This window comes from Pieris napi, chromosome 8 (genome assembly GCF_905475465.1).
Source record: "Pieris napi chromosome 8, ilPieNapi1.2, whole genome shotgun sequence".
In the NCBI taxonomy this organism is placed as follows: Eukaryota; Metazoa; Arthropoda; class Insecta; order Lepidoptera; family Pieridae; genus Pieris; species Pieris napi.
The window spans coordinates 3,834,974-3,842,540 of NC_062241.1; the positions used below are offsets into that span (position 1 = coordinate 3,834,974).

Here is a 7,567-nt window from a genome sequence, read left to right on the forward strand (position 1 = left end):
CGTACTTATAATCGCTAATCAGCTGGTACCCTTGAGACTTCTTGTATATAGTCCTTTTCATGAAAGAAGTCCCCCAGACGCGGCGCTGCAATCGCATGACGTAATGTTGCCATTTATGAGTAAAAAAATTACCTATTTTATTTACATTTAGCAGATGTAATTTATCAAATAATATTATTTTCTGCATACTTCGATGAAACAATATTTCTGTTATGTAAAAAGTATATTTTTATTTACTTATATTAGCGGTGTTCTACCTACTTACAGGGAAAATATGAGAAAATAGGGTAAAGAAAAGCAATACAATTTTTTATTTAGAGTTTTATTGCATAATTGTTGGGTTACAATTTTTTTCGAGGTACACGCCGCTGTTATACCTTCGTTTGTAATTCTTGTTACAGTTTTCTCTGACACACCTGCAATTAAATTATGAACAATTAAAAATAATAGTAACTTTAAGTTTATAATGCTTATGTAATATGTAATATATGTTTTAATTTCAGTTACCTAGTTTCATCACGTTATGTATTTATTCAATTTTGTCGCAAAAACTAATTTATATCATAAAAGTCCCACCAATACAGCAAAAAATTATTAAATGGCAACTCTAAAAAGTACCTGTTATGGCGGCAACTCTCTTCCGAACATTGTTTAGTGGTATTAAAACACCTTGATTCTTATGTTCCGCTTCACAGAACTCTTTCACCTTTTATATCATTTCTCGAGCCGAACTTTTTACAACTTTTGGCATTGTAATCAATCTTTAAAATGCACTAAGCTAGTTAAAAATTCACAAAAATCTACCACAACAAACGAACTTGATAACATCGACGAATGACAACATTGCCGACCTGTCAAATTTAGTTCCATAAATCACCGCGGGACTTCTTTCATGAAAAGCACTCTACCTTACACGCAGATTGGGTAGAAGCAATTGAGTTCAAGGGGGAAGGCGCTAGTGGTTAGTTTGGTCTCCCAGAGAAATTAGGCGACTGGATCTCCAGCTTTCTGGCCGACGTTGTATCTTTCTGGTATATGTTCCGAACTTAAACCCGTGAACGGGTGGGTCCCACAAGGCTGTGTCCTTTTTCCGATCCTGTATCTACAACGACAGCCCTAGGGATACTCTTTACACTGTCCGTGCAGATATTTCTCGGACGGTTGTCGATCAGTATCGGAACCTTGTCTCTGGAGTCGAAACTCTGCTACTTGGAGTCTCGGACTGGGATCGAAAGAATCTAGTCCAACTTAAACCCAAGAAGATACAAGTTTGAGCGTTTTACGCTAAAAAAAGTTTTTACCACGAACAACCACTAAGTATTTCCGAACCAATTCGACTATTGACAATTCAAGAAACGATTGTACTAATTCTTAAAAGGCTGGCAACGCACACGCGAGCGCTCTGGCATTGAGAGTGTCCATGGGCAGCGGTTTCATATAAAAACAAATTAGCCACCTGCCCGAAAAAGAAATTGTAGTCTTGAAGTTTACTCTATCTGTGTCAGTTGTTAAAGTGACAATTTACATATAAAATAAGTTTTCATAAATTAAGGGTATGTTCCGATATACACTGCGAGTACTGTATAGTGCTCCCACTGTTCAAAAATTCGTTCCGCTATGGACTGCCGTCTGCCAGTATACAGCCGCAGCGTCCTAGGGAAATATATGACGTCACAAATCCCCGCTATACTTCTACTGCGAGCACTGGCGTTTTCGAGGTAAGGTACTCGCAGTGCTTTGATCACGTGATCAATCAAAACCACTTGAACGCCTAACGGCTGATATAACTTACAGTTTAATAACAAACATTTAAAATTCTAACTTACTTTCTTTGTAATATTAATTCAATTGACAGTTAATATTAATAGAGATTTTTTTAATGCGATAATACTCCAATAATAGTTTTTCTTGTTGAATTGAAAAACTTTGATGCACTCATTTGAAAACTGTGTCGAAAAACGAAGCTGACTAGTATACTGGACTGCGTTCCGTTTTAAATTGTAACCAGTATAGCTGGCTATAGAGAAACAGTTTCACAGTATACTAAATTGTCGGTACTCTGTACAGTGGTCGCAGTGTATATCAGAACATACCCAATATCATATATTCTTAATTTCTTATTGCTTGTCAATTGTCAATCGTTTGTGTATTGTGTACATTTAATATGTTATTTAAAATATAAGTTAACTAATATTATAAAGAAATGTGTTAGAAAGTAAAAAAAAAACTGAAAATGACTCTCTATGAAGGAATAGCTCTTATTCAAGAAAAGCAAGCCGTTGTGTTGGATTTGGGCGCCGACTATACAAAGTATGTTTTTCGAAGTATTAAGAACTAGTACACTTTTTCCATTTTCTGTTACGAAAGTTAAGAAACCTCCCATCTCTACTTATTGAAGGGGTGATTAAAGCAAACCTATGTAAAATTATACCTTTAATATACTTGCAAGTACAATATTTTCTTTTAAAACAATCAACATAGCATTATATTCCAAAATTAAACGAAGTAACTATGTTGTTTGTGTATGTAGGTAATACGAAAAAATATAATACAACATGGTGACTCATATTCATTTACACTACTGATTTTGTAAAGGTTTGGATTTACTGGTGAAGCTGCCCCGAGATGTATAATCAAATCAGAGTTTTGGTGTCCAATGGAGAGGCAGTACAAACGAGTATATGACTACAATACTACTGAAGAGCTCTATGATAATCTAGTGCAGATGCTGCACCTTCTGTATTTCAGGTATTATGTTTTAAAGAAAATGTAAAAAATTATGATGATAATAAGTAGGTAAGCTTTTATTTTGCATAGTTCTCAGATTTTCAAAACTTGGCATCCATAGTCTTCAGATTCAGGTTGCTATAGGATGTTTTACAAGAAGCAATTATTGATAAAATTACCATTTCATAAAAGAATAAATCTCGAAGCAGAGTTTAACTTAATCTAATGTTTATAAAATATGCATTTTATTTCAGACATGTGCTAGTGAATCCAAAAGAGCGTAAAGTTGTGGTCATAGAGTCACTGCTTACAACCACACAATTCAGGGAGACGCTGGCTAAAGTTCTCTATATGCATTATGAGGTAAACATTCAATGGTTTTCACCTAAAGTTTAATAAATTGGTTACTGTTTTTATCAATTTTTTGTAATATTTGCACTGCCTCATGTATCTTACACATATCCCTAATTAGTAATATGTATTTTAGAATTACTATTCAGTTTTATATAGCATATCATATCAAACTTTAACATATTCTTAGATATTTAAAGTACCGCTGAGTTACAAAATGTGATTATTACTAATTTAGTATTGTACAAAGAATGATGCATGTATGTTCTGAAATTCTGTTTCATAGGTGTCAGGTGTTACATGGTGGGACACGGGTAGGGCATGTGCTGCAACACTGGGTGTGGGTACAGCACTGGTGGTTAGCATAGGAGCACGAGAAGCTGAAGTTACGCCTGTGGTACATGCTGCACCGCTAGTTCATGCCATTCAGGTGCCTCCACTAGGCATGCAAGCTGTGAGGGTGCACCTTGCTGCTATATTGAAGGAGGATAATGAAACTGAGTTACAGCTTGATGACAATGTTCTGGAAGATATTCTAGGTATGATAGTTGTTTAATACTTTATCACAACTCAAAAAACCAATAAGACTTATTTAGTATACTACTGCTGATTACACTACTTACTTATTCAGAGCTAACACACGCAGAACAAATCATGTTCTTTAGGAAGATGTTTGTGATGATGATTGAATGATTTACTTGCATCTTAGTTAGATTCGCATCTATAGTTTTTAAATTCCAACAAACTATAGATGAACTTCTTAATAGGGTGTTTAAATTTAAGTATGCAGTAAAACAATTTTAATCTGGTTAAAATTAAAACATACCAATTTTACTACGCTAATTTGAATATGAAATTGTTGTTTCAACTAATTTACTACAAGTAAATTATAAAACTTATTTGGAATTATGTTCATTATAAAGGACATTCGGTTTTATGAAGTTAGTGGTACTCATGTAATATTTGTAGAAATAAATTACAATATGTTTGTATAATTGGTATGTCAATTATTAATCATACAATTTCAGTTCGCACCTGTTTCGTCCCAAGTCGCAAGCTAGCTATACAGTTGGCTAGTGAGGGGTGTAATGGTGTTCGTAGTGTCGTATGCGGGGGGGCAGGCATGTCTGTCCGCGTTACGGGTAGAGCAAGGGCTCTTGCCGCCGAACCTTTGTTTGAAAGAGATCGTGACATGGCATCTCTACCGGATGCAGTGCTGCAGTGTCTGACACAATGTCCACGAGACACACGTCGTGTTCTGGCAGAGAATATATTAATAACGGGTGGTGGAGCGGCACTACCTGGCCTTAAGGCCCGTCTAGCACATGAGCTGAGACATTTAATCACCGTGGAGCCATATAAGTACGTAGAAAAACCGCTAACATATAAAATAAATAATAATTAAACTATATTTTTAAAGAATTTAAAAGTAGTCATTGGATCATACAAAAACTTGTTCAAGTTTATCATGTTGTATGAAATATTATAAGTATTTTTTTCAAATCTGTCATGTTTTATGGTTTCCCCAAAATGACAAAAAAATATTTTGTTTACAATATTTAAATATTTTTTTGTATAATTTTTGCTGGAGTCGCAATTGCCACGTAATGTTTTATTTAGGTTTATATATTATTGTGGCTTACAGAGACCAGCTTCACATAAAAACATTTAAGTTCCACTCGTCGCCATGTGAAGATAATGTATGTGCGTGGGTTGGAGGTGCAGTGTGTGGAGGGGCGGACGGTGGGGGCCGCGCCGAACCTCGAGACGTCTACCTACGAACGCGACGTCTACGTGATTGGGCCTGTCTACTACACAACACTCCGCCTGACCATCACCATCACTGTCCATGAATTGTCTGAAACGCATCTAAGATCCAAGAAAGGAGCTTGTTCGAGTTGGCGAAAATTATATCTTTGTCTACTTAGCTTTCGATCCTATTTACAATGGCAGCGTCCTCGCTTGTAACTATTTCTTTAATAGCATTGTGATGTATGTATCAATGCCTGTCAGACACTTATATTTTACTTTTAATTTATAATAAAATATATATTTCATAGCCATCAAAGATGATTGATGATTGCCGAGTCTGTTTTATCATTCGAAGACAAGACATGTAAAGAAGATGAATAGAACACAATAATTAAGGAATCTTGAAAATATACATTTTGATTATTTTTGAAAGTATACTATGTATAGTATATAGTATACTATATTATCAAAAAGGCTGAATTGGATGGAATTGGAATACTCAAATACTGTATAGTATATTTCATAATGCTATCATTTCCCAGGTATAGCATAATACAATTTTTGGGGGGAAAATATGAAAATTGAAAACATCATTTAAGTGAAATATTATTGAGATTAATCGCCACCTCTAATTCTACGATGTTTTACTCTGTATACATGGTGACAGCTAGTACGTTTTTATTAGAACCATATTATTCATCTGTGGTCAGAACTCTGAGATATTTAATATATTCTGTAGTTCATTCATGTCCGTGCTATTATCTATGGTTCATATCCATCACTGAAAAATTAAAAAAATTGTGTCACAATAATTGTCCACAACCTAATACTGATTTAGAAGAATCCTATCATTTTTTAATTATCTTTATACATTCTACAAAATGTCGGAGGTCAAAGCAGTTGCGGCGGGTATAGTGAACTTTTTGAAACAACAACTCGATGGGGACACCCTCAGTGTAGAATCCCGGGAAAGTATAGAAGTTGCGGCGCAGTGCATCGAGACCGCTTACGAACTTACACCTGAGCAGCTCTCTAAGGGAATTGACCTTTTGCAATTAATGCGGCAACAGACGAGTAACCCTGTAGCTGATCTAGCGGAGGCCGAGAAACTAAAAAACGAGGGAAATGAATTGATGAAGACTGAAAACTTTCGCGAAGCTATGGAAAAGTACAGTAAGGCCATAGAAATAGATCCACGTAATTCTGTTTACTTCTGTAATAGAGCCGCCGCTCATTTCAAATTGGGTGAACATGAGGGTGCTGTAGCAGATTGTATGGCGGCCCTAGCACTGCAACCGAACTACGGCAAAGCACACGGTCGCCTGGGACTAGCTTTAACTGCCTTAGATAGACATGTAGAAGCACGCATAGCCTTTGCTCGAGCTGTACAATTAGAGCCAGACAATGAATCTTATAAAGACAACCTGCGCATTGCCGAAGAGAAAATCGCGCAGCGCGGCGGCCGTCCTTCTATGGACCTTGGCGGCTTGCTGCAAAATCCAGCATTGTTGAATATGGCAACAGAAATGCTTTCAGATCCTAACATGCAGAACATGTTATCAGGATTGATGAATGCCAACACAGGTGCTCCAGCTGCCGGTGGTATGGGAACTAATGTTAATGCGCTACTAGAAGCTGGTCAAGCTTTGGCTCAACAGATGCAAGCAGTAAATCCTGAGTTGGTGGAGCAACTAAGGAGACAGATCCGTCCTCCTCAAGGCACAGGTGGAGGAAATCCACCCCCTACCTCACAATAGTGTTTTTAATTCATACTGGCACAGTCAACTACAGTTGAGAGGGTTTAACAGAGATATGCTGTTGTCCTTTATTTTAATTTGATAGTTGAATTATATTTTTATGGAAATGTAAAATATAAGGATTATTCATGAGAACACATTTTAAAAATTTCTATATATTACCATTATATAATTTACAAATTCACCTCATCAAGACGTCTACTGATATGTGTTACAAGTTACGGAGTCTTCTATTTTGATATTTATGTTAAAAGTTTAAACTTTACTTTTATCTGAAGGATTGTTTATTTATTTTGACCTGATTATGACTTGTTTTTAGCTAAACTCTAAAATGCCTGTGCTGATTTTAATTGTAAGCTGTTGGACAAGACAAGGTCTGTTCACTTTAAAATATTTCTAATATAAGTAATGACTATAAATTGTATTTAAATATGATGTGGTGTTAAATAAAAATTTATGTACTATGGAAATACTTTGTTTATTAATTCAAAATCTAATTTATACAATTAGTATGAGTTTTCTTGCAATTTCTTTCAAATTAGTTAAATAACATTATATTAAAAAATATAGTAGCCACTCAAGCTTTTGTCTTGGTTTTTATTTTTAATTACACACGGCTTGTAGATACTACATAATTTTCTTGGCAGGATGTAAATTAGCCTACTAAAGCCTTTGATCTATTTTAGCCAAGGCTAGCTGTACATCACTGAGTTTTGGTGATTAAACCCAATAGTGATCCATCCAGAATAAGTTAATTTGATCTAGCAAGACATTTGATAATGAATGAAAGTTTTGACAGAATTGCTCAATTTGTTTAACTAGAGTGCAAATTCTTCGCTAAGTTGTGGGCACAAGTTAAAAGATCATGTGGAGATTATTCTGACTTTAGAATTTGGTACATTCTGTCTATGATAATTAGACAGCAATGCTTGTCAAGCTACGTATAATTCATGCATTACCCATACAAAATTAATAGTTTC

At 35.4% G+C, this 7,567-nt stretch overlaps 2 protein-coding genes across 2 annotated transcripts; both read left to right on the plus strand.

The window, feature by feature from the left end:
* The first annotated feature begins 2,117 nt into the window (after nucleotides 1-2,117).
* LOC125051948 (actin-related protein 10) lies at nucleotides 2,118-5,152 on the plus strand. Its single transcript, XM_047652579.1, has 6 exons — nucleotides 2,118-2,310; nucleotides 2,596-2,748; nucleotides 2,982-3,090; nucleotides 3,365-3,617; nucleotides 4,107-4,440; nucleotides 4,724-5,152. The coding sequence occupies exons 1-6, from the start codon at nucleotides 2,234-2,236 to the stop codon at nucleotides 4,929-4,931; spliced, it is 1,134 nt and encodes a 377-aa protein (XP_047508535.1). The 5' UTR covers nucleotides 2,118-2,233; the 3' UTR covers nucleotides 4,932-5,152.
* Nucleotides 5,153-5,568: 416 nt separating this feature from the next.
* Nucleotides 5,569-7,057, plus strand: LOC125051950 (small glutamine-rich tetratricopeptide repeat-containing protein alpha-like). Its single transcript, XM_047652581.1, has one exon. The coding sequence runs from the start codon at nucleotides 5,712-5,714 to the stop codon at nucleotides 6,585-6,587; it is 876 nt and encodes a 291-aa protein (XP_047508537.1). The 5' UTR covers nucleotides 5,569-5,711; the 3' UTR covers nucleotides 6,588-7,057.
* The last annotated feature ends 510 nt before the right edge of the window (nucleotides 7,058-7,567 follow it).